This window comes from Trachurus japonicus, chromosome 19 (genome assembly GCF_045865225.1).
Source record: "Trachurus japonicus isolate A0001 chromosome 19, Traja_1.0".
In the NCBI taxonomy this organism is placed as follows: Eukaryota; Metazoa; Chordata; class Actinopteri; order Carangiformes; family Carangidae; genus Trachurus; species Trachurus japonicus.
In genome coordinates this window covers 18,886,873-18,910,994 of record NC_140925.1, presented here as the reverse complement: position 1 = coordinate 18,910,994, position 24,122 = coordinate 18,886,873, and the positions used below count along the sequence as shown (strand labels likewise).

General features: G+C 41.0%; 4 protein-coding genes across 4 annotated transcripts; all 4 read right to left on the bottom strand.

Moving 5' to 3' along the window:
* Nucleotides 1-1,275: 1,275 nt before the first annotated feature.
* On the bottom strand, nt 1,276-4,634 carry rbp3 (retinol binding protein 3). The gene is made up of 4 exons (XM_085761323.1): nt 3,324-4,634; nt 2,858-3,048; nt 2,386-2,528; nt 1,276-2,193 (listed from the first exon to the last, which is right to left on the bottom strand). Exons 1-4 carry the CDS (start codon nt 4,515-4,517, stop codon nt 1,868-1,870), a joined length of 1,854 nt encoding a protein of 617 aa, XP_085617449.1. The 5' UTR covers nt 4,518-4,634; the 3' UTR covers nt 1,276-1,867.
* A 430-nt stretch (nt 4,635-5,064) lies between these two features.
* Nucleotides 5,065-9,050, bottom strand: irbpl (interphotoreceptor retinoid-binding protein like). The gene has a single exon (XM_085761534.1). The coding sequence runs from the start codon at nt 8,922-8,924 to the stop codon at nt 6,135-6,137; it is 2,790 nt and encodes a 929-aa protein (XP_085617660.1). The 5' UTR covers nt 8,925-9,050; the 3' UTR covers nt 5,065-6,134.
* A 4,624-nt stretch (nt 9,051-13,674) lies between these two features.
* Nucleotides 13,675-16,392, bottom strand: gdf2 (growth differentiation factor 2). The gene is made up of 2 exons (XM_085761744.1): nt 15,873-16,392; nt 13,675-14,923 (listed from the first exon to the last, which is right to left on the bottom strand). The coding sequence occupies exons 1-2, from the start codon at nt 16,222-16,224 to the stop codon at nt 14,004-14,006; spliced, it is 1,272 nt and encodes a 423-aa protein (XP_085617870.1). The 5' UTR covers nt 16,225-16,392; the 3' UTR covers nt 13,675-14,003.
* Nucleotides 16,393-18,909: 2,517 nt separating this feature from the next.
* gdf10b (growth differentiation factor 10b) lies at nt 18,910-23,886 on the bottom strand. Its single transcript, XM_085761501.1, has 3 exons — nt 23,386-23,886; nt 20,895-21,814; nt 18,910-20,291 (listed from the first exon to the last, which is right to left on the bottom strand). The coding sequence occupies exons 1-3, from the start codon at nt 23,648-23,650 to the stop codon at nt 20,100-20,102; spliced, it is 1,377 nt and encodes a 458-aa protein (XP_085617627.1). The 5' UTR covers nt 23,651-23,886; the 3' UTR covers nt 18,910-20,099.
* Nucleotides 23,887-24,122: the final 236 nt, after the last annotated feature.

Genomic DNA, 24,122 nt, shown 5'->3' with positions numbered 1-24,122 from the left:
GTTTGTAGTAGGCTATTTATTTTCTACTTTTTCAGTAATGATAGCCAGAAGAGCTCTTGGTCCAAGACATATTTGTCCAATTGAACTTATCTGACTCCTACTCAAAAACCAGGGAGACAAAAAGATTCCTAAATTGAGAAACAGACAGATCTCATCTCAAAATCAGACTTGTTGTGGAGTTTTAAGCCCAAGCCCCCACACACACCCACAACACACACCCTTACAATACCCCTTAACCCTCTGGCCCCTGGCCCTCTCAACACTTGTTGATGTGTGCTGACTTATCCCCCACTGAACTGATCCCTTCTAAGCCTCACTGTTTACAAATGAAAGTCCAGTGCTTCCCAGAGATCCACTCCTTTGCCTCACATCCATTTTACACCCACATACTCACATACAACACACCCAGTAACACTCAAACCAGTGTTGCCTATATGATTATATTATATTATACTACTGTATACATAATGATAAATGAAAACAGCCCAAGCCTGTATTTATCATTCCACAAGTGCATCCTTAAATAGATTCCCACAGACAGTTTCTGTTGATTGTTCTGGTCTTTGGTTTGTAAGATTCAGCTGATTATATATAACTTTTTTATTGTGTTAAAAATCTTGAATTATTTATTGGTAACTTTGAATTGTTTAACAGAAAACACACAAATATAAATTAAATATATAATATAAATTGCAGATAAATGGAGGTAGAAGGGTATGTTCTTCTTCCTTTTTTAAATCTCTAATAACTTCTATAAAACACTCCCTATGGAGTCACAGAATTTCGTCAACTCTTTGGCAGACTATTCAATATGCATAACAATAAAATGGGTTTTGTATGTGTTATTTATTTTATCCTACAACCACATGACAAGTCCTTGATATATGTGAATAAAATTACATGGTGCCATAATTCAGAGAAGCTGTCCCTAACCAAAGACTTGCCTGGTCTTGCTCTACTTCTGATAATTGTCTTAAAACACAGTGCAATCTCTAACTTGCACTGTCACTGGCAAAAAAGCAAAGTTTAAAAAGCTGCGTGACACCACCAAAAGGAGACTGTGATTGTGGTACTTTACTTTCAATCTTGATTACATTTTCTGTGGCTTTTCAATTGGATGATTCTCTTAATACCACAACTTTGTCTATTTGGAGTTGCTGTGTCCTCTCTTTGTGTTGGTTAATGATGTTGAAACTGACAGTGCTCTATTTGATGGTAATTTGTAAAGGAAAAAATGTCTGATGCATCCTTCTGTGAAACATGACCCCCACACACTTTGTTTTGGATTAGTTCTCTTTTTTATTGTGTCTCACCACTGGAATTGATACAACCCAAGTAGGTCCACATGGCATGACGTTCACTGCATAATGGACATACAGTATATTTCATATACGCAATGAGGACATCACATGATTGTCTGACCAGAACAACGCGAGGACTACTTTACAGAGGTCCAAATTTAAAACAGCCAACATACTGTAACAAACGTGTTTATGTATCTTTTGTACATGACTTCTCAAAAATGTAACTTTTGAAAATTACCTTACTGTTGCAACTTATCTTTGACACAAATTTAAACACACCCACCTCACAAAAGAATAGCGTCAGCTTTTCAACATTCATTCATTCTGATAACCTTCAACAGCAGAGTAACATTTGGCAGAAATAAAAACTGTAAGTAATGTAAATGTAAATTGTTCTACATAACAAACAAGCTAAAAAGGCTCATGTATTGAGAAATAACAGATTACACTTTGTACTTTACCTACATTCGTTACTTCTCAAACATATCTAGACTCTAAATCTCAAAACAATTTGACTGCAATTTGACTGAAAGTGACTGTTTAACTTCAGTTCAGGCTGTGGTTTACTTCTGGCCTGCAAAGTGCTTGTTGAAGATGGCCTTTGCAGTCCCGAGGGCAGCATCAGCTGAGACAGGTATATGAGGTGCGATGCCAGCTCCCTCCCATGCTGGACCGGCGGCAGTGTCAGAGTGGACAGTGGGGATGCTGAGGAAGATGTCAGTCTCACCAACACGGAAGGTCTTGGGTGGATGGGAGGTCCCGGCGGTTGTCTCTCCAACAATCATAGCGCGACCAAGCTTCTTCATGATGTAAACAAACTCCTCAGCAGCACCAGCAGTCGCTCCACTGGTCAGGATGATCAGGCTCTTCTTGGAGCCATATCTTGTGCCTAAGGAAGAAAATAAGATGAAGGGAGAAGGTTAAAAATACAAGGAAGAGGCAACAAACTGACTTTAGAAAATGAATAGGAGGAAGAAAGAAAGTGGCAAGACTCTTTGGTTGCTACTTCCTTCACTTTGTTGCAGGCAGAAATCTCAATTAGTATAATATAATGATGAGATTTTTTTTCTTCAAATATTACCAGTGAGGTCAGGTATGGTTTTGAGCTCTGTGGTGGCACCGGATGTTCTGTCATATAGCTTGTCCAGCACAATCTGCTTATCAGCATCAAAGAAGTAAGAGCAGAAGCCTGCGATGGCTGTTGTTGGTCCACCAAGGTTGTTCCTGCAAATACAACAATCATGATAAAATTCAATGATCCTTTGTGAACTCTTTTTATGCAGTCAATTATAGAACTAATCTTTGTATGCTGGTTGCTTTAAAATAAGGAGTCACATTGAAATTAGCTTTGTTAAGCAACTGTCTTCCATCTCCTAGATCTACTGGTGGTTCATGTTTGGAATGATGCCAAGACTATTAATAGAAAAAATACCTATACATTTAGTCTCGGACTGATGACATTTATTAGCTTCAGCGGATGATTTGTATTCCAAAATGGACACACAAAGTTTTTAATAGAAGCTCGCACTTGCTACGTGGGCAGGATTACAAACCTGAGGTCAATGATCATGGCGTCAGTGTTGACAACTTTGCTCCAGACATGTTCAACAATAATCTGGGCGATGGCCTTGACCTCCTCAAAGTCTCCGAACATGTCAAAACGTAGGTAGCCGATGTTGTTCTCGAATATGTCGGTGTGGAATGAGACTTTGATTAGCTCAATGTACATCTCTGGAGAGTAATCCTGGTTGAAAAAAACAAGCAGAAACCAGGGTTAAGATTTCCTTTGCTTTGACCTAAAGTAAATACTAAAACCACATAATACAACGCAAATCTGCTAAAACGACATTTTCTTCAAACACTTTCAGCCACTGATCTGCAAAATAATTTGTGTTTGTTACAAATATACGGTATTATACGTCACTAGAAAACTGACACTAAGATTTTGTAACATTGACAAACTGAAAAGTTTGCGACTAATTTTCCAAACAAAGACCAAGAATCTAACAGAGGTCTCACCATGGGTGGAAGGGCTGGGGTATTGCTGGTGGTTTTTAGACTCTTGTCCCCAGAAAGGGTCCTCAGGTCTGCAGACATCTTCACCTCCAGATTGTCCTTGGAGACAACCATGCTGTACTCGCCACTTGCCAGGCGCCCTCTCAACTTCTCGGCAACATCAGCACCGATATTCTCAAAGGCATAGTTGTCAGCAATCAGGGCCGCTGATCCCTCAATGATGGCTGGAACTTGAGCACGGAGGTTGACAATCTTGATGGCAGTGGCAAGGGCATCTTCGGCATTGACCTCCACATCAGGTGTCACCCCAACAATCTCCCAGGTGGAGGCAGTATTGGGATTGATTGACTTTGCAGTTGGTACAGTAACATAGAAGTCTGTGTCGCCGACTTTGAGTTTGTCAAGCTTCACCGAGCCGCCGGCAGTCTTCTCGCCCACAATGGTGGCCCTCTTCAGTTTCTGAAGGCAGAAAGCAACATCCTCGGCAATGCCCTTGGTATTTTTGCTGGTGAGGATAATCAGGGGGTTGTTAATGCCGTATCTGCCTCCCAGCAGTGTGGACATAGAAAACAGCTTAGTGGTGGTGTTTGAGGGACGATCATATACAGTGTCAATGTGGATTTGAGGCTCAGCTTCGGTGAAGTAAGAAACGATATAGGGGATTCCCGAGATGTCTCCGCTGCTGGTGTAGCGCAGATCAAAGATCAGAGCTGAAGTTGGCAGGATTTTATTCCACACCAGCTCGAGCAGCAAATTACCAACCTTCTCAGCAACCTCTTCCCCAAGAATGTGGTCGATCCTCAGGTAGCCAATGTTGCCTTCCAAGATGTCAAGCTTGATGGAGGTCTGCAAGACTGCGACCAGCTGCTCAGGGGGCAAGGGAGGCATCTGTGGGGCAACCACAGGCACGTAGTCTGGCTCATAGGAGACAGTCAGTCGTGGGTCACTGACAGTGGTCTGGACTCCGGAGCTGAGAATATTAGCCAAGGATTCAGCGTCTGGGATGTTGAGAACCTCTGTGTTGCTGCTGGCTGCTTCAATTGCCTCCTGCATCCCTATCAGCTTCTCTGGTGAGCAGTAATTGTCCATGACGATTTTTGCAATATCGACAATGAGGCTAGGGGAAAAAGTGGCTTGGATAAACAATACATTTCCCAATACTAGCAGAGATGCCACCAGAATGGGAGCCTTAGCCATTTTCGTTAGTGTAGTCTGGCAAAGTTTGATTGAAGAAATGGCAAGTAGCTGCCGAAGAGCTGAACCTCCTTCTCCCAAGAGGCTCTTTGTCAAATGGCACTGTTTTGGCTGCAAGGCTTCTGTTAACACACACGTAAGAGGATTTACCCCACATTAAACCTCTAATCGTATTATCGCGAGTGCTTCTGTAATACACAAACAACTTAGCCAAGTAGGTGTAGTAACAAGAAGGTGTTGCCAAAGATATGGGTCTTAAATTTACACAAGGTATTTTGAAAGTTATTTAAAGCCACATATGTCAAACAAGGTAAGCTCAGTAGATGAAAAAAATCTAGAAAAGGATTATGTGTGGTGAAAATATTCACCCTGCTATGCTAAGTCTATTCATTTACTAAGCCTCTTGGTAGAAGACAAGCAGTCACAAATATGGGGACTTTTTTTTCACCATTTTGCAAGAAATCACAAGCCTGATCATAATTTTTTTTTCAATATCTGGAAAGCAAATCAAACATAACTCAGCATCATATGGTTCTTTATTTTTGTCATAAACTCTATACATTTGCTTACCAAAACGCATACAGCAGTAATCAGAAGTTAAGCCGTTTTAATGGTGGTGATTATATTTTCCTAGGTGGTGTGGAAGCTAACAGCTGCTACAGTTTATTTGGTGCTTGCTCCCTCTGTTGGTTAAATTTTGTAGTTAGGGAACAGGAAAGCTGAAATAAACTGAAGACCAGCACAAATCAAAGAACAGTGACCCAAAGATGGATTTCACATTACAATCATAAAGAATGAAGAAATTAGCCACATCAACATACAATTACATAATGATCAAAATCATTCTTCATGCGTAACAAACAGAAGATTTACCAATACAAGGCATTTGAATGTAATGAAAGGGAATCACTTCGAAAATGTTAAAACAACAGAGAAAGAGGCAACTTTACCTAACATTAATAAAATACACAGGTGCAGTTCAAGAGGTTGTCATATTGTAAATACAAAGTGAACTGCAGTTCACTTAAAGAAACATCAATATTTTGTGATTTGTTATTAAATTGGAAATTACAACACTCACATTTTCAGACTATTATGATTTCAGCAGTTATCCTCTTTACTGTTTTTAATGCCATAGAACATAAGTAGATTTACTGTAAGGACTGATCCTGATACCCACAGTTCCACCAGTAATGAGATGTACACCAAGTCCATTCTCATTCACTGCAAGTCTTAATGAGGGCATCAGCTAAACACTTTGAATATGAAATTTTATATTAAAGCTATCAATGGTTGTACAAACCATGCAATTATTATTTTCTCCCTTTATATCTTGTTAAAAGCCATCTGAAATGGTGCACGTGAAACTGATTATACCCTGTGTCTGTACATTTCTTTATTTTGTGACTACTCTGACTCTGAGTTTACATGAATGAATAATTGGCAAGAACATTATAAAATACCATAACAGATCATGATTTTACATACTGCCGCTGTGGTCAGTAGATCATATGCTTTAACACACAAGACTCTTAAAATATAGACTTTTTTGGGTCAGTGTGGTGGCTAAACACAAGAACAAGAAAACATTTTGAAAGAAAATGTGGATTTACTATGGAGCTATTCTCCTTGCTCTCTCTTTAAAAACTTTGCTGCTATAAGTCTCTGTGCTACGTGAAGGGCGTCACTTGCCTGGGCAATAACATGAGGCTCAACCCCTGAAACACTCCACACTTTCCCAGTGATTGCACTCAAAACAACTTGGTTAGGTATGGAAGCATACAGAACACTGTCTCTGATCTGATAGGTTCCACTTGACAAAGAACCCCCAATTGTTGGCTCTCCAATGATTGTGGCCCTATTTAGGTCCTTCATAGTGCGGGTGAACACTTCAGCTGCTGACCCAGTCATGTGACTGGTAAGAATGTAGACATCCTTGGAGGACCCATACCTTTGTCCCCTGACTTGAGGCAATGTCATGACCTCCGTCATGGTAGTTGTGGTGCGGTCAAAGACAGTGTAAAGATGTCGCAAAGGTTCAATATCAAAGAGATATGTGCATAGTAGGGGAATTGCTGTAGAATAACCACCGGTGTTGTATCTCATGTCAATTATAAGGGCATCTGTGTCTGCTATCTTACTCCACACTAATTTAATTAACTGTGGACCAATGGCTTTTAACACCTTCATGTCTGCCATCATGTCAAATCTTAGATAGCCAACATTACCTGGCAGAAGCTCAACTTTGAACAAGGCATCAATTATATATCCCACTTCTTCTGCTGTAGGGATCTTTGCACTGTCATGGTGTGTCTCCGGTTCAATTTCGCAAGGGAAGACATGGAGGCGATGATCACCTGAAGCCTCTTGAATGTCTGTTGTCAACTGAGATGCCAAAGATTCATAGTCAACCACTGACCGATACAGTCCCTCAGCCCATTTCCTCAACAGCACCTCACTAACCTTCAGAGCGACTTCATGGATTGCGTAGTATTTTTCTAACAATTCCCCAGTTCCTTCCACGAGGGACCTGAGCCCTCGATGGAAACCAGAAATATCATGAACGTGGTCCACAGCTTCCTCGGCGAGCACGATGGCATCAGGGACTACACCACCTCCCAGCCAGCACTCCCCATTATTGTCTATGAAGTTTATGAACGGGACAGTCATGGCGAGGTCTGTCCCCTCTATCTGGTACAGCTTTGAGTGCATTAGGGTACCAGATGTAATTTCCCCAATGACTGTGCCACGATGTAGTGACTGTATCAGATAAGCAAACTCTTCACCAACACTTGCTGTGTAGTAGCTGGTCAACACGTAAACCCCACGGTCGGAGCCATAGGTTGGGCCTGTAATTTGGGGAAGGGAGTAATACTCTGTAGTTGTGTTCTGAATTCGATCGTACATTGTGAAGAAGTGATGCTTATTGGAAGTGTCCTGTAGATAAGAAAGTATGAAGGCTAGAGAGGTAGAGCATCCACCAGTATTGTAACGTAAATCAATAATCAGGTAGTTAGTGTCTTTTAGGGGCTCCCACACCTTTTGGGCTATGTCCTCTTCTAGTTTAGTCAATAAAGACAACTCAACAAACGTGTCAATTCGGAGATACCCGGTATTGCCGGGGAGAATTTCCACTTTAAATATTATATCAACCAGTGCTCTTAATAATTCTGGATCATCAGGAACTTTGTAGAGCTCCTGATGAGAGTCCTCCTCTACAATGTCGGTATTATCTTGCATGTATTTAATGACCAGTCGTGGATCCTCAGAAATAGTTTGGAGGTCTTGGTTGAGTCTGACTGCCAAATCCTCCTCAGATATAACAGAAAAAATGTCAGTAGTTTGAAGCTGTTGTTGAAGAGCTGGAACTCTATCAGTGAAAGCGTACACCCTTCCAATTATGTCAGAGATACTCTTCACAACATTTGGAATGGCACTCCTTACAGCCAGAAGAACCTTGGCCTTTGTGACAGCTTCCTTTGTGATGACGTTTACTGTTGGAGAAACACCACTTACTTCCCAGCTCTGGCCTGTGACTGGACTGACAGATCTTGCCACAGGAACTGTTATGTAGAACTCTGATCCTCCAATTCTGATCTTTCTGACCTTTACTGAACCACCAGCAGATCGCTCTCCAACTATGATGGCCCTCTTTAGGTTTTTTAGTGTATATGCCACTGCCTCAGCAGCCCCCATGGTGCGCTTACTGGTCAAAATAATCACATCTTTCTTACTTCCATACCTTTCTGCCTTAATTGATGGCATGGTCCACAGCTCCGTTGTTGTATTCAAGGGCCTGTCATACACAGTGCCGATATGAATGAGGGGCTCAGGGTCTGAGAAATAGGAAATAATGAAGGGAACTCCAGACAGTTGTCCAGCTGTGCTGTACCTCAGGTCAAAAATTAGTGAGGAAGTGTCAGCAACTTTGTCCCAGATATTATCCCTCAGCAGGGTGCCCAGCTTGACTGCCGTCTCCTCCCCAATGATCCGATCTATCCGCAGATAGCCGATGTTGTTTTCCAGGATTTCCAACTTCACAGAGTTCCTCACCAGCCGGATCAGTTGTTCTATGGGGAGAGAGGGAAGAACTGGTGGCGTAACTGGGACAAAATTGGGCTCATACGAGACAGTCAACCGTGGATCGTTCAGTGCCCCTTGTACTCCGACTGTGATGACAGCTGCTAGGGTCTTCTTATCTGAAATCTGCAGGATTTCTCCACTGTTGATTGCTTGTTGGATGGCCTCCTGCATCCCAACCAGGTTCTCAGGGTAGCAGTAGTTTTCCAGCAGAATCTTAGCCATTTCTAACACCAAGGCGGGCTGGAACGATGAGTTAGCAGAAAGGGTAGATAGGAGAAGCATCAACAGCAGCGGTCGTGTGTGTTGCTCCATCACCATGATCCTCATTTTTACTCACAAAAAGAGAGCTACTCCGTCTTCCCTTTGACTGAGATATTTCAGTTGCCTGTATCAAGGGGTGGTGGTTTTTCATAAGAGGGAACATTATCATTCTGTAAGGTTTTTTTGGACAACAACCCCATCAACATAAGAGGCTTTTGTTCCCAATAAACCTTTAATCGCATTATATCTGGTGCATCAGCCAGCAGACATGAGCAGACAGAATATAAAGCAGTGTAGTACATATTCCAATTCTGACTTTAATTTATTGCAGTGGCTCTGTCCTTGCTCAAATTTCTTGTCACAATTCACTGACAATTTACAGTTTTGAAATTTACAAAATGTAGTTATGTTGTCTAATTACATCATAGTTTTACTTTGGCTTGAATTACAGTCTTTTGCCAAATTTTGCCTATGTTTGCCACCTCACCATCGTTTGCTACTTCAAGGTCCTTTTGAGAAACATTATTTGGGGAAGGAAATAGTAAGGAATATGTTGAGGGTGGGCAGGTGGGTGCAAAAAAGATTTTCCCATCATTCTCACTCTCTCCCTTATCTGGTTTGAAAGCTTAGGCTAGTGTATTTTGGTGCTATTGGTAGCTTTACGGGTCATGTCTGGGTCGCTCAACTGGTGACATGATTACACAGTTTGTGGACACGTGGCAAAGCCCTCTTAAAACACATGCAGGATCAGAATAGGGGAAAACACACCCACACTCTGGATATGAACAAAAGATTGATTGTAAAGTTTTGATCTGGACTCAATACAGTACTTAATGACATACTCAGGTCCCACTTTCTACTGCCTTGTTTCCCAGTATTTACTTCCCTGAGGTACTTTTATAATTAAAAAATAATATATTTTCATTTAGTGGATATAGCAAAAACTGTCACCCTGAATAACATTTTATTATCAAAGTTGTAACCCTTAAATTTGCAGATTTGAATCTGCATGTTGGGTTTGATCCTGACAAATAATGACTTAGGTACAGGACCTCATAAGACCCTGATCCAAACATTTTTGCTGCTCAGAATTATGCAGCCGGATGCCATGTCTATCCAAACTAAGCTAAACTGTGCTCAGCTAATCTTAACGTCTTAAGTATTAATGCCACCTCATGCATTACATAACACAATCCACTCTCTGCCAACCAGCAAGCTTATCAAGACCTTTAACACACTGAATTTTGTCACACCATTATTCTCATATGTCAAATAAGAACAGCTAGGCATTGATTAAAATACAATTACTAATATTATTATATCATGTGTTTTTTGTTCCCTCAGACATGTGATTGAATCAGCTATTTGTGTTTATTTCTTTTCAAATGCCTCAGCAAATTGTCTCTGGACCTTCTACATATGACCCAGAAAGATCTTCATCCCAAATTCCCCAACAGCATTCACCTATGCTTAGAATGTAATAGGCAGATACTGGTGGGCATCTTGAGCGAGAGCTTCAGGATGTCTTTGGGACACTCTCTGTGTCGCTGCACTCTCCATTGTCTGGTTCACCAGACAGTAACACAGGTGTGCCCCAAGGCTGCGTCAGCTCGCCTTTACTCTTTACACTGTACACAAATGACTGTAGAAGTTCTCAGCCTAACAATTATGTCATCAAGTTTTCTGACGACACTATTATCTTAAGTTTGCTGCGCACTGATGTCTGCTCTTCTGTGTATCATGGAGAGATCGCCACATTTAAGGCTTGGTGTGACGACCACCATCTTATGTTGAATACTAAAAAGACTAAAGAAATGATCTTCGATCCCAGGGGTGTGACGACCCAGGACCAGGTGGTTATCGACAATAATGTGATCGAGCAGGTGCACACTTTCAAGTACCTTGGTGTTATGATGTGTAGCTCCCTGTGTTGGAGCACACATGTTGATTATCTGTGCTCCAGACTAGCCCAAAGGCTTCATCTCTTACGCAGGCTCAGGCTGTTTGGTGTCCGACCTGAGATCATGCACATTTTCTACAATGCTGTTCTTGGTAGCATCATCAGATATGGAATGGCGGCATGGTTTGGCACACTAACAGTTCAGTCGAAAAGTAGATTAGCAAACATAGTGAAAACAGCAATGAAAGTAATCGGGTCTAATAACCAGCCCCTGCCCCTGCAGTCTGTTTATGAGGCTTCTGTAATCAGACAGGCTAACAGAATATTGCAGGACCCGTCTCATGCGTTGTTCTCGGAATACGAACTGTTACCTTCTAAGAAACGTTTTAGAGCTACCCGCTGTAAAAGCAATCGCCTTAAACTTTCCTTTATACCCACTTCTATTTCTCTTCTCAATAAATTGCGCCAGCCTAGTTAGTAGGTAGTCACTGCCACTATTTTCTTATTTTTATTATTAACAGTGGTGTTTTTATTATAGCATTGTTTTAAATTGTCTGCCCTAACTGCTGCATTTTTATATATATATATATATATATTTTTTTTAAATATATTTTTATACTTTTAGATATGTATTTCATTCTGTGCTGCTCCTGTAGATTCTAGCAAATATCGAGCTGTGAAACAGCTATTATTGTCTATTGGTGCTGTCCGTCCCTTGTGCTCTTGCTGCTACTGTGTGTCACTGTATGTCTGGTGCTGTCGTTTTGTGCTTGTTCTTGTACTGTGATGTTGCTGTCATGTAGCTGTTGTGTCCATCATGTTGTCCTGTCTTGTGTCTGCTGTATGGCGAAACAGTCTCTGTCTGCACTTCTGCCCACAATGAATTTCCCTCTGGGACAATAAAGTATATCTTATCTTATCTTATCTTATCTTATCTTATCTTATCAAGTGGTTGAGATGGCAGTCTGTTTATATCTTGTGTGTCAAACAAATGCAGCTTGGCCCCACTTTCTCCCTGAGAGCCAGAACCAGTGACTACAGTTTTTGTTTTGAAAACTTACTTTCTTATATTTTGTGTTTCTTTCCTCTTATGTTCTGAAGTTCAATAAATGCTGCACTAAAGATGTAACACGAAACTCAGGTTAACCTTTCCTTGCGGTAAACTCCCAGCAAAACAGCACTGTCTCCATCTAGTGGGAGTATACAGCTAATGCAGACCAAGCCTCCACATCAGATACTGATTGGCTGAGATAGGGGAAAAGTATGTGACCATTTTCATTTGTTTAGAAAAAAATCCACCTGTCAGGAAACATTTTGGTATGATGATGAATTGTTGTAAGTCAGCAATAGTAATTTCAGGCTTTTGTGATCTTCCTGTCATACTGGATCCAAGGAGAATGGTATCTGACAGCTACATTTCCACCTTTCAAAAAGAGTTGCCCAATGTTCTGATTAAGAATTTGGAAATGAAAGGCTCAACAAAGGCATCTGAGACCCAAGGATTACCACAGCTAAGGCCCTAATGCACTGTGGTACATGTATTATAAGATAAATCTGTATGGGGTTGTTTATGTTGGAAAACATAGCAAAAATGAAAAAACAGAAGTTCATTCAGTCTCCCCATACTACACAATGTTGTGTCTCTACGGAGGAGCTATAAATGCAAAATTTTCTAAAAAAACAAACAAACATATAGAGACACTGATAAAAGGATGTGCGATGGTATCTTTGCACATTTTCTTTTTATTTGGACAGTGGATACATTCATGAATTACAGACCATTAAAAGTAGCAATACAGCTGTTAAGGCCAACAAACAGCTGATCCAGCTCTGCCGCTATAACACATTTGCTTGATTGAAGACAATGAAGATGGAAATATATTTGTGTGTGTGTCAAATGAGGCCAGAAAACCTGTTGTAATTGCTGAATTACTGTGTGATGGTTTTTATGCGCTTTGGTATAGCTACTATTGTCACCACCGGAAGCTAAAGGGGCAGGGATTTGGCTGAAAAAGACATTAAGCCATGCCAAAATATTATGCAACACAGTCAATGCAGGACAAGCTGGATCAGAACCTCAAAATGCAAATGCAGACATACAACACAGTCAAAACTTCACACTATAGGCTGAATGGATTGAGTTACATTAGGGTCAGCAACTTTAACACACACAGGAAATCAGATTTCATTATTGACTGGGCAAATTCAAACTGCACTGTAAAACTTCTATACTATCCAATTTGTATCTATTTCTTTAAAAGAATATAAGGTAACAGCAGCAATGTAGCATGCATCCATGCAGGAAGACCATTGTATAGGCTGAACTGTAGTGTGTGTAGCAGTAATTTGCAGACTACCACAATATATGTATATTGATATAAACATCTTAAATAGTAATATACAGATTTAAATTATGTCTGGCACAGAATAAACAGACCTGCAGCTGGTCTTTGAATTATTTTTTTTTTATAAACATTGTATGAATAATGGATCTGCTTAATAGCTTGTATATATTTTTTAACACTTTGTTCTACAGTATTTTACATTATTTCCTACAAAAATGACTTTTTATTAGTTTTATAGTTGAAACATATCAAGCCGACATATTGTAAGGGCAAGCTTTTTATCTACAGACAATAATTTTTAAATATACAATGTTAAAATGCCTTGTAATTTTACTGTTAGGTAGTGTTAGCCTACGTTGTAAAAATTCCATAAAAATTACATCATGTTAGCAAAGGTCAAAGGGTCTAACTCATTTCGACACAGGTCTATACATTGGAAAACAAGGTATAATTGACATGTTAGTGATTCTTCTGTTATACTGCATTCAAGGCTATCCAATACTTTTGAGTTCAATAAACTTAAAGGAGCAGCATAAACTGTAAATATTGTAAAATGGAAAAATGTACACACAGTGATCTAATTTCAGCACAACTAAATAGTTTTTTTTTTTTTTTGGTAGGGAGGCTTTGGATATCAAAATGTTGGTCAATCAATTAGCTGGTGCACCACTTTGGCCCACAGTGAAATATCTCAGCAAGTACAGGATAGACTCCTATGAGTCTTTGTATTGACATTCACGATCCCCAGAACGTTGGTGTTTGTTGGACTTTTAGAAAGCCTGTTTTGAATTTTGGTATGCACATTCATGGTGGTTGTTATTTGTCTAATCACCTGTGAAGATCAGGCAGACTTGAATGAAATGTAACATTAGAACCACTGTCATCACTGACCCTCTTCAACTACCTACAGCCACACTCTGCCACCTTCATCTCCTCATACAGGTATCTTATAGTGAGACGTCCATTCTCCCGATACATGACTGTGATGGGGTCCAGTTTGATGGGGACACAACACGCCATGTTGGCCTTCTTGGGGTCCCTGATGTTGATCAGTGTCTGGATGAGGGCATGTTTGGACGGGGTCATTTCATCTGTCAGTGGGTGGTGACACAGGCCTCGACATTCAAATGCGTCATATTCCGGAGGCGCCACGATCCAGCTGTCCCAGCCAATGTCTCTAAAGTTCACCTTGAGTGAGGTCCGACGGCAGTACTCCGCCTCTGCCTTTCTTTTGTTCCTCCGTGGATGCTGAGCTTCCGGGATATGATTGGGAAGTTGCTCTCCTCTGTTCCAGTCAGCGCCTGAGTGTAAGATGGTTTCTTCTTCATGGAGGATCATTTCTGTTAGTTCCTTCCTTGTCTCCTGCCTCCTGCTGCCCAAATCATCTGAGAACACAATCAAAGCTGCTGAAGTGTTATCTCCAACAGACACACTCATATTTAAGCAGCCTTCTCTTTCCTCTCCAGTACCAGAAGGTCCACATTCCTTCCTATCCACCACTACATCAAAAACAGTTGCCATGTTACTTGACTTGATCCAGCTCTGAATAGCCGTGGTCACATCAAACGTTGCCCACATACTCTGTGAGCCTGTCATCTCTTTGCCAAGCAGCAGCTGGGTTGTGGATGTCAAATTGTTGTGATCCACTTCATAAACTTTGACGGTGGCTTTGAAACTGTGGGAGGTGATCTGTTCCTTGGAATCTGGGAAAAAGAGGAGCTGCAGTTTACCCATGGTGATCTTTTCATGGCTGGGGATGGTGACATTGAACTGCAGCCTGTGTTTGGACTTAGTGCCATTTGTTACCAAGAGAGTTATATCTGTTGGAGAGACCAAAGAGATCACAGGGTTAATTTCAAACAGCTGTGATTTCCGCAGTAGGACTTGGGGCTCACATTAAAATACAATTGAACATATTCATCAGTAGGCCTATGCTATCCTTGAAGTTTGTTTTGCTTGTTTGACCATCCATTTATATTTGGTCAGCAAGTGTGGTACCAAGATTTTTAAGATTTTTTGATTGACAGTCTCTGTATAATTAGCACCAAAACTAATTAACAAAGTTCCACTTAATTACAAAAAATGTTAGTGTTTGTGTGGCAGATATGACATGAGGCAACAATAATATCGAACAGGAATCAGTGCTTTGTTAGCAACCTAAGCTAATTAGCTTTCACTCTCAACATTGAAGCTAATTAGCTTTATTAGCCTGCTAACTTCCACTTTTGGGGTGGAATGTCCACAACAGAAAGATGGTGGGTCCCCCCAAATGTTGCCTTGTTGAAAAGTGGATTGGACATAATTTTCACAGTATACAAAACATATTTTATACTCAGATAGTAAGGAGGAGACTTCAAATTTCAGCTCAGAATTTATATAGTGGGTTTGAAAGCATTTCATCAATTAGGAACAGTAATTAGGTAGTGTGCTGGATACTTCAAAGCTGGTTCTCAGACTAAAGGTTGTGACCTCTACAAGGAGTCAAAAGATCAGTCTGAAGATCTCCAAGGTGATTAGGAGAAGAAGAAGACTGCTACACAAAATTATATACATACCATAACCTATAATATAATATTAATTGTTATGTTTATGATATATCCTTTATGCCAAATATCACTTTTGATCATAATGAATAGGGTTGTAAAGGGGAGGCAGGCCAAAGCCACTCCAGAGCCTAAATAATAGCTGAATTCCCCAGAAGTGCCTCCCTCTTATCAACTTGACAGAAAATTATCTCACTTTTCTCTTGAGAAAAAAAATGCTGCTTACCTTGGACAGTGAAACTTCGAATGACATCAGACTGAGGGATTGCAGAGCTGTCCGAGGCGTACTTGTTGTAGAGCTCCATCATGAACTGTGGAGGGCAGATCTTGCTCTGCTCCTGAGGAACATCTGACAAGTTGAGTTTCCTCAAAAATCCCTCCTTCATGGTACCCAGGAGGGTCTCCATCCTCAAGTCCGTATCTTCCTCCTCCAGAAGGTCCACCTCTGATAGCTGAGAGTAGAATCCCTCAATGTCCTCACTTTGGATGTCATTATTGAGAGGTTTACAGGTACAGGATCCAGTAGACACCACCAGACTCAAACAGACCTCCAACAGAAATGCTCTGGAGCTCAGCATTTTGAAATTATATCCTCTCAAGTGACGTAGCTGAAGCTAACTTTACCTTCTTCCCGGCTTGAAAACGAGCTTTGCGGTGGCAAGATTTGAAAATGGAGATCCCCCATGCAAGGACAACAGTCCTGATGTCCGGTCCCATGCTCCCAGAGTAAACAGGGGGACTTGTGTTAACCAAAATAGTAGCTTGGCCATGCTTATCACTATCATTGATGCCTTCTTTTGAGCTTTGTTATCAGTAGAGGGCTGGCTGCTAATGAAGACACTGTAAACACTTGACGGCGATAATGAGGGAGGCGATGGAAACTGTGAGGTTACTGACAAACAGACATGTTCATAAAACTCCTTTTCCCAGCTTAAGGGTGAAAACTGATTGGGAAGTGAAAACAAAAGTGTTAATAAAAGAAACAAAACAGAGTATTGCATTGCATTCTCTATCACCATTATTACAACATGCCTCTTCCATTAAAAAAGAATCCCACATCCAACAGAGGAGTAGACCACACACTTAAAATAGTACTGATAAGGAAGACATTTTCTTTGAATCATAGGAATGTGCAACTTTCAAGAGAGATAATCCGAAAAACCTCCCACAATGAGTTGCAAAGAGACTTACTGATGCAACACATAGCACGTTCACTTGAGGACTGCATCAAATTCCACTAAATGACCCCATGGCTGTAGATGTTTCTCCTAACATCATCACTTGTGACATCATTGACATACATTGACTATGTCACTTTATGTCAACAAGAGCACATGTTAATTCATTCATTAAAGAGCTTCTGTGTGTGCCTCCTGTGTTAACGATTGCTTTCCACAATTCACAATGAGCAAAGTGGGGTTTCTCTGAAAGTTTAAATTTGTTCAACTTTGACCCAAGCTCTGCTGGACCTTTGTGGACAAATACTTGAACTGAACAATGACAATATTTCTCCAGAACTATTGATTCTGTAAGACTAGAAACCATTTTTTGGTGAAAAATCAGCCTCTACTGTAGCTACCACAACTGAGTCTTCAAAAATCTGCGATTACAACATTAGCATTGTTAATTTTTGGTGAATATTGTTAGGGGCAAACATAAAACCTAGAATTGTTTTTTCACTGTAATGTAGATATGGGATCAACTCAAGTCGAACCTTTTCTCTGTATTACACTTCAGACCATGTTAGTCAAACACTGATGGTGGTCACACCCATGATTCTCCTTTTCTATACAATCACAGAATATGCCACTTCCTGTGCCCATCGGGATGCTTAAAAGTAAGGAATAACCAGATACAATATGTTTAGAACAACATGTGGAAAAGTGTTAATGAAATGATAAATAATGGGAATCTATAAGATCTGACAGGCACAAGAGCATTAATTACTATATATATATTATTACAGTATATAAAAACATGAAGGTGGTGGCCTAGATAGCTTGCGTCCCCACTCCAGGTTCCTGTGGGGGGTTTGAGCATAAGCCACAAGCCAATGTGTCCGTGGACGTTGACCTAGCATGGAATTTCTGTCTTGCAGTCAGTCAGTTTTTAGTTCATGCCGCATTTCACGAAAATGCTTTCATTGGCCGTGCTTTCATGGAGCCAATCAGTGATGAAAGGCAACAACAAAATCTACTGGCGTGGATTCGGCAAATAATGCCGGCATGCAGGATGAAAACAAACACAGCAGATCAAAACCTCTGTTGTGAAACTGGTCATCTCACTGCACAGTTGAGAAATATGTGGTGGAACTGTTTGGCTTATAACCCATGGTGGTGTAACTGATGCTACTGATACTTGTTGAGGGCAGCAGTGGCCTCAGGGCAAGGGTTTTGTCCTTATATTCAACATTTTTCTGTTTCTGAGCACCAGAAAAATGTCCGTATCCTGCTGCAAAACGCCCTGAAACAGTCATTAGACCATCACGGAGCAATAAAAAAAAGGCTATTAATTTGCTTATTTACACATCTGGGATACACAGAGAAACACTGGTGGTCCTCCGTCAACCTGATAAATATGAGTTCAGTATTCACTCTCTTTTAGATCTCTCCACCAATTCCGCCATCTTCACTATAAGCCTTGCTTTTTGATGCTGCAAAAGTTATGTTAAGTGAAATTGTCAATTGGTGAAAGCAACTGTCTGTTGCAGATTTCAGAAACAGTAAGAACAGAATGGCCCAATTACCTTAATGTTTTTGCAATAATAATAAGAGATTTTAGGTAAACACTGAGAACGGTGGGCTGAGTGAGTACTTTGTTGTGACATCACAAAGTTACAGACATCCGGACAGCACCTTTGAAGACTCCGGCTGTGTGCATTTCTCTGTGGACTGAGCTTTGATACAGTTTTCACATGTTAATACAGAAGGTGGACCTGGAAAAAAAAAGACATGAAAGTAACATTCTGGGCAATATGGTACTTTTTTTTTTTTTCACTTTTCTCTACAGACGAGAAACTTACCTATTTAAGTATTTAAAAGTACTTATTGCAGTTTTTCTCAGAGAAAAAACATAATCATTGCATTTGATACATTAATTACTTATATTTATACAACATCAATAATAACAATAAAAATCTAATGTGAAGATGTCTGATGCGTATTATGGTTGATATCATAATATTACAATATTGATATACAGATGTACGTCAATCTAAGTCTACGCATCAATATAAAACCAAATGAAGCCAAAAAGTATTTTTTGGATGTATTTACATTTTAGTTTATTTCCATACCAAGGATACATTTTGTCTGTGGTCTGTTAAAGCACACATCACACTATTCAAATACACTTCAGCCATATAGTTTAGCAGGGTTGGATACATTTATCTATTTCTTTTAATTACTGTATATATTACAAACTGTACAAGTGGATAAACAGTATGTATTAATGGGAAATACGGAAAAGCCACAGAAAATACTTGAACTTTTTCTATTGAAATTATGTCCTGTTCACTTTTCCAAAATGCACAGCAGGTGGCAGCAACGCACCATTTTTTTTCCTCTGACAGAAACATGCAACACAGTGGCTCTGTTACTGAAACTCTCAGCAACAAAATAAAGTCATATATAGTATATACACAGTATAAATCAATAACTACTGAATAATATTTCAAAGAAGATAGTACCTCTCATGCATGAATAACATTTCGTGCTGATAAATGGGAGGTGTTCGTTGGGTGCCCATCACCGTTTAGTTTGCGTTAGTAGCTGCAGTATTTACACGACAAGGTTTGGTTAAATTGGTGGAATGTAAATAAGCTGCCATTCAACCTCTTGTGTCCAAAACCCTACTGAGTCTTTGAGTCAGTGTGCAATGAGTTCATGAGTTTGTCCAAACTTCTGTCTCGGTTTGAATGACGGAGACTGAAGTCAGATGATTTCAGAAAGCAGATCAAGTTGTTCCTAAAACAAAACAGGTAAAATTCACTCTACAAATCTTTACAAATGTAAAAGGAGCACAAAAATTGACAGAAAACACTTATTAAGAATCAATATAAATGTAAATACAGGTCAGGAGCTCTGTAAAAACCCAACCTCCAGCTAATCATTACAGAGAATTATAAATACAGGCTTATTTGACAAGGATTTCCTTTAACTATTTTTGAAGGAAACAAATAAGTGAAGGTGGACCATATGAAGGAAGAATGAAAAAGTTAAGGCAACGTCAAACCATGGTTCACACCTAAAAAGTCCAAACACTCAGGTAAAAAGTTATTTGGACCGGAGACTCGGGAACAACGGCCCTGACAGTCGTATCACTTTAGTTTCGGTCTCCATCAGCTGTCCTCAGTGTCTGACCACAACTGGCCTTGAGAAATGTCCTCCTGCTGTTAACAGGCATGTCATCTTCATCAGCGTGCAGTTCCGACGGCTCCCCATCGCTCCAGCCCCTACCGACAGGAACACGTATCCACAGACATGCCGGGGTAAACCTTGAGAACAATATTCCTGTTTGGGTCGAGGAAGAGCACGCTGAGAGGACTCATCTTCTCCGGAACGCAGCACGGTTCAGGGACTCCGGGGACGATTCCCACGGCTCTGACGATGCTCTGGATGGTGGCGTGGTTGGACGGCCGCACCACCTGAGGCAAAGAGTGACAGCAAAAGACATTTTAATAATTTAAGTAAATCCACACAAACTGAATGAAAACTGATATAATGTGATCATACAATTTAAAACATTTTATTAATTAATTTTCATTTTAGGTGCAAAAGAAAAAACATAAAAACGTCCTCTATGATACTTTCTATTGTGTACTAAACTTTGACTTTTCTTGATTTTGCCTTTTTTGATAAATCAACCAAACCATGACTTTTAGTTGTGTGTACTTGGTGTTGGTGGGTTAAATCCCAGCTTCAATCATTGCTACCATTGCTGTACTAGTGTGTATAAGAATGGATGTATTGCAGTCCCTTTCCCATCCATTTAAATCTGGATCTTTCTATCAAACTTTTTCTTTGTTTCAGTCCACAACTCACAGTCTAAACAAAATGTAGCGATAGCTTTACAGCAATGTTCAACTCGGGCCAGCAAATATTTCCCTATGTGGATAAACACTGTAATACATCCATCTTCAGACGTTACAGTTTGTTTAAGTCTTGATGAGAGATATACGTAGTGTATGAACACATGCACGCTTTATGTTATTCTATCTACATTCCGATGCAATCTTTATCTTGCTCACTTTAGGGATGGGGAACCCGCAGGTCCCGGCGCAGTAGTAGGCATCAAACGACTTTGGCGCCAGAACCCACTCGCTCCAGCCAATGTCAGCAAAGTCTACCCTGAGGTACCTCCTGGAGCAGACCCTTGGCTCGCTCCACTGTCGCCTCCTGGCCTTCTTCATTGTCCTCTCGTCGAAGCTCAGCACCTGCGGCTTACTCAGACCCTCGCCGCTCTCCTCGCCCAGCTTCCTTCCTGGTTTCACTGCCGCTTTGGCTCCCGCTTTGGCTGGGAAATACGTGTTCTGCCACAGTTCGTGATTCTTCAAGGTGTTGAACTGGACTTCCGGGATGTCGTTCGTTTGGATCTGGAGATGAAGCTCCCTCCTGATCCTCGCGGCTGAGGCTGAGGCTGAGGAGGACGCATCATCTCCAACCGGGAAGGGCCCGTACCGCTGCAGCGACATAGCCACGCTGTTTGGCTCATCTATAGCTTGATCGTCAGCGTACACCAGGATATACGGCAGGTTGGCTGGCGAGAGGCGCTCTTGTGCGTGAGGGCTCCTCTGCTGCGTCCGAGCCCCCCCGAACTCTATATCAAACTCCACCGTTACCACAAGAGCTTTGACATCTCTGGCATGTTTCACCACCGCCGTTACATCCCTCGACTGCCAAGAACTTTTCTTGAGAGGAGCCAGGGTTATGTTTCCCAGAGGTGTTGCAAAAGCTGAATTTGGGGATGATCCATGGAAGAAGAGCTGCGGGGAGGAAGGATGGGGATGGTGGAGGCCGGCGGACGGGTGGCGGGGCCTCCGTAAACGCCACGGTCGCTGGTGGTGGCGGGGCCGCTTGTAGAGGAAGTGAAATGATGCAAAGAGGACGTGCTCCGAGTTGGGGATGGAGGACAGGTTGAACTGGAACACTTCTTTGCCATGTGTGACTCCTGGGGAAATTTTGCAAAGAAATCAGAAGCAGAGTGAAAGGAAGGACAAGAAAAACAAGTTGTTCAAGTTGCAAAACGTCTAAGAAAAGTCCTTTGTCTTCCAAGCTTTCGCTAATCTCTAACGGCTTTAAAAAAGGATTCATCATACAGATGTTTGGTCAAACAGATGCTTGAAGCCCTGGAGGAGCATCGCTCTCTGAAATGAACAGAAAAAGACGACTGAGGCGATCAAGTTGCTGCCTTGAACCTTTTCCCCTCTCTTCACAACTCTGCTTTATCATCTCATTCTGGCACGTTTGACTGACATGAATAACAGAAGCCAATATATCTTCCACAAAATGTTTCTCAACACATCTGACTGACATAAGCCGCAGCATGGAAAATATTAAGTGCGGCACAGTAAAGTGGCTGCCTCACGCATGACCAAAAACCTCATCCTCCATCGCTATACTCTTGAAGTTGAACCTTGTCTCCCACACTTCCACCACAGCCTGAAAGACAAACATTGGATCAGTCCAGTAGGTCTGTAGTGGGCATATGGAAATGCTTATAGGAGAAGGAGCTCCTCTGAGGCTTTTCGCCGTGCAGCCGCTGTCTGGGTGTGATAATAGGCTCTTGTCTAACACCTAGGCTCTTTCAGCTACTGGAGAAACTAACGTTGCTTGAGACTTAAAGTCCCCATGTTCAGTAAATCACCGCACTGACGGAGCATGGAGGTAAAGATGCTTAGCCTAAAGCGGATGGAGAACTGCTGTGTGATTGACAAAACACCTGCGTTTAGGACGTCCCACTGCTGAAATAATTAAGATCAGATATTTTTACAAGGAGGTATTTCATGCATAAAATTGGGCCTCTCAAGTTTAATGTGTATTTCCTGCCTTTAAATGTTGGTGTGTAATGAACTGTGCAAAATATATAAATTAAGTATGCTTTACAGTGACAGAACATGTGATTTAGATCACACACTCATCTCACTTTACATGACATAAATCTAGGGTTTCATTTCAGGGTAAGTGCCAAATGATTTTTTAAATATACATTAAACAGTAAAGTTATTATTGCATAATATATTATAATATGTAATATTTCAGGACAAAAAAAAAAGACTTTTAACTATTGTTTGTTATGTATTAAAATTACCACAATGTGGATATCAGTTGAATTATAAAATCATGCTTGAAAAAGTAATAAATATGACAATAAAATATATTTTGTGATAATAAAGCTGATAAATGTTACTCATTGTTGTTTTTTAATTTGTTTAGATATTATAAAAATGTCCAACCAATAAAAAAAGTAGCCTGATGATCATATAGGGATTTTCTTACTTGCAAAAATAATAGACTACATAGCCTGTGCATATTCTCATTTGTCCAGGTCATAGTATCTCAAAGGCGAAAGCAACTGGACTTGGTTATTTGTCTAGGAAGAGTAGACTACATACATTATTATAATATTTAGAAGTCCCTGCATGTAGAGCATCAACAGTAAATATTGCAGCACTGTGAATGGGTCAGTGAGGTTTGTTCAGCCTGATAACACGGCCCATACGGGCTCGTGGGGTCACTCACTCGGGACAGCTTTAAAACTTCTCACGGTGTTTCCGTCCCTCTGGCTCTGCGGCTCCTTGCTGTACTTCTCGTACACTTTGAACATGTTGATAGAGATCATGTCCCGGTTTGCGCTCTCGTGCGCAAAGACGCGCTGCTCCACCGCGGGTGAGACCTCAGCACCTTGACGCTCGGCTTCACCGAGGTCCGAGTCAGACACGAGTTTACCCGAGCTGAACTCCACGATCAGAAATAAACGCAGCAAGTGGAAGAGCCGCATGGCCATGGCTGATGTTTAAGAAGATAGTCCCATTCAAAAGAAACTTTGTGAAACTTTCATGTGGGGTTTCTTTCTTTCTTTCTTTCTTTCTTTCTTTCTTTCTTTCTTTCTTTCTTTTTTTTTTAAGAATCAGAAAAACGCTCCCTCAGACCCCACAGATTCCACGCCGGTATCCAGGTACAGTAATCCGTGTCAGAGGCGCACTCCGCGGTTCACGTTGCCCAGCTGTTTCAACAATGGGAGGAGATCGGGGGAAGGACGCACGCATGAGGCGCTCCTGCTGGATGACAGAGGATGACGCCTTGGAGCGCACAGCCAACGAGAGCCATGCAGCCGCTCTGACCAACTGCTTACGAGTATTGATTAGAGGCAAAGTCTGCAAGAGAGGAACTCACCACGAGAGAAATGACCTTTACTGTAAATATATTTCCTAGAAGTATCTGGAACATCACAGATTAGACACTTACATTTTACAGTA